The following is a 2,785-nucleotide window of genomic DNA, read 5'->3' on the forward strand; positions in this document are numbered from 1 at the left end:
AACAGGCGCTCGCCGATCCAGGCCTGGTCGGCGAGCGCGACACCCTGCCGCCAACCGGTCGGCAGGTTGTCCTCCGGACAGCGCGAGAACAGGAGCTGCGGCTGGGGCTCGGCTGTGATGGTCTCCACCTGCCGGAAAGGTTCATCGTTGAGTACGTGTACACGCGTGCGCGGTGCTCGTATACACAAGGTGACAACAACAATACAGGCCCAGTCATATCTCCATGGCAATACTTACCAGAGCCGCAGGCAGCTGCTGAGCGACCTGTCCGGAGGACGCTGCTCCAGCCGGCGCGGCGGCACTGGGGCCGGCGGCACTGGGGCCGGCGGCGCTGGGGTCGGTGGCACTGGGGCCGGCGGTGCTGGGGCCGCCGGCGCTGGCGGCGCTGGGATCGCCAGCCGACCAGTCAGGCGGAAGCTCCTCATCCGGCCAGACCCGGTCGGACGGCCGGACAGGGGCGGCGCCGACTGCAGCAGCGGACGTCCGGGCCTCGGCCTCCAGCTTGGCCCCCCAGCACGCGCCGCGGCGGCGCAGGGTCCATCCGACGACCACCGTCGATGTAGCGCCGCACGGCGCCGGGCAGCGCTACCCTCTGGAGAGGTCAAAGACATGACTGAGACATGCTCAGCGATCGCCATGATGAAACGGCTAGCAATTGAACCGCCAGAAAACAATGAGCCGTTCGAGCTGTTTACGGCCACTACCGTATTCGACATGTGAGGACGCCTACACACCACTTTTCTATGAAACGACGCTTCGGTACAACGCTATCGCTTACCGGTGGCCGGGATGGTCCCTGGACAGGCTGCGGCGCTGGTGCCGGCTGGCTGGCAGAGGAAGCGGGGGCGGGCGGGGGGGAGTGGCAGGCCTTGCCGGCTGGCTGGCCAACGGGGCAGCACCGCCGGAAGGGGCAGGACGACCAGTCGCACCACCCACGTCCTGAAACAGTGCCGACATTACAATGGGCAGCAATGCCGATCATTTCCCAACACACATGGAACACGCATTGATTGTGAGCACTCATCAACGTCGAGTCAGCTCGACGACAGAATGTGCGCTTGAGCCAGATGCGCGACATGGCACAGCTTACCCGGTGGTAGGAGCAGGTGCACGCGACTGGCCGGTTCAGGGGATCCCGCCGGGCGCCAGAGGTCCTTGGACACGTCTGGATGGCTTGGATAGCCCTTGCCCAGCGGGAACCCCTGCCTGGGTACTGCCCCTTGCCGAGGCGCTCCCCCGCGGCAACGCGAGACAGAATGGCCCGCCACTCCGCATCAGACTTTCCAAGCTTTGGCATCCTGCAACAGCGTCCGACTCCGACTGACCAAGGGGGGAATACTGCCTGCTATAGGGCCCGCGTGGTACACCATGCCCTGCGCCCTCCCCTCCCACCTCGCGACAAACACCATAAACCGCGCGTTCCCTTGGTGGCGACAACCATAAACGTTATTGGCACATGCAGCCATACACCACTGATCCCTTCCCACGAGAAGCACGCGGTCCTCCTTCCAGAACACAACCGCGCCATCGACATCAAGAGATACTCATGTAACACCTACATAATGACATCCTGCAACCAGCTTCTGCCTGTCATTGATTGCACGTCTTGTATTCGGTGATCACATGAAGTCTCGGCCGGATCCCCCCGCCCCCCACATATAAAGGCGAACTGCCGCACGCAACGCCGACAGCGAAACTCGCCCTACGCCCCCCGAGGAGCAGCACCTATCCTCCTCCCAAGCCACCTGCAACAAGATCGGCGTGCGACTCGCCGGCGCCACCGCGTCCCACCCCATCGGCGTGTCTACGGGCTAACGCACTGCCCCCGAGCCGTGACCGTTTCCCTCACTTGGACTGAAACATTGCCCCACTCGGCTTACATGTTGACACTGTCCTGGGGCATGATCTATTGCTACGCACCTTGACCGCATTCACCCGACACTTAGTGGATTTGGAAATGGTATAACACATGGGTTACCCTCTTATCTTGCAGAGAAGTGGCCTGCGCCTCTTATGCCGCGTCGCTTCGAATTGGCGTCTTTTTCATGTTTCCAAGTAACCTTGAACACTCTGAGCAAGACCGTGCGTCCTGGTCTCTGGCGCCTCCAGCTTGGAGATCCGTCGTCACGTTGCAACAATGCTATACAACTTGAGGCGCTGACAGTCCGCCAGGAAGGCCAGCTGTCACGGCGACCGCGACTTCCATCGCAATGCAATCCAGCCTTACCCATCGCAATGCTTACCGGAGCCGCAGGCAGATATGCTGAGGATGCTGTCGGTTTTGCGATGATGATAATGATGTAGGGTACTTGAGGTCAAGACACTGATCTTCACCATGAAACTGAATCTTGAATGGGAGGAAACAGGAACACGTCTCTATCATAATACCCCATGCTACGGTATTGGCATCGGACTCCCCAGCGTGCTGTGGCGCCTTTCCCGACTGCTGCCACATGTTCGGACTGTTTGGGCACCGGAAAGCTGGGAGATATGAACAGCACTGACAGAAAAACTGTTCAAGTAGACAACATTCATGGCGCAAAGCGAGCTCCTGCCACGTGCACGAAGAAAACACGGTTGCCTTCAGTATCGTATGTTGCCTTCGCCGCATCGGTCAACTCGCATGGACGTCTCACATGTGAAAAAAACTACCACAGCCGGACTTGAACCAGCATCCTTCGCCACACCGATCGCGGCTGTTGCGCGATCGCTGATTGGTCGACCGGGCCGCCATCTGTGAGGTGACCAGTGATTGGTTGAAGGGGGAAAAGCTGGATGGTGATTG

The 2,785-nt window shown here is 60.4% G+C and overlaps 1 protein-coding gene across 1 annotated transcript in view; it reads left to right on the forward strand.

The window, feature by feature from the left end:
- The window catches only part of LOC119109888 (uncharacterized), a 19,211-nt gene extending 17,396 nt beyond the window's left edge, over positions 1-1,815 (forward strand). The window contains exons 4-5 of the mRNA XM_037233638.1: positions 6-151; positions 1,692-1,815. Of these exons, the coding sequence (XP_037089533.1) occupies positions 6-151; positions 1,692-1,815 (270 nt within the window). The remainder of the gene's footprint in view (positions 1-5; positions 152-1,691) is intronic.
- The last annotated feature ends 970 nt before the right edge of the window (positions 1,816-2,785 follow it).

The sequence above is a fragment of the Pollicipes pollicipes genome, unplaced genomic scaffold (genome assembly GCF_011947565.3).
Source record: "Pollicipes pollicipes isolate AB1234 unplaced genomic scaffold, Ppol_2.1 Scaffold_7231;HRSCAF=8579_pilon_pilon_pilon, whole genome shotgun sequence".
NCBI classification, from domain to species: domain Eukaryota; kingdom Metazoa; phylum Arthropoda; class Thecostraca; order Pollicipedomorpha; family Pollicipedidae; genus Pollicipes; species Pollicipes pollicipes.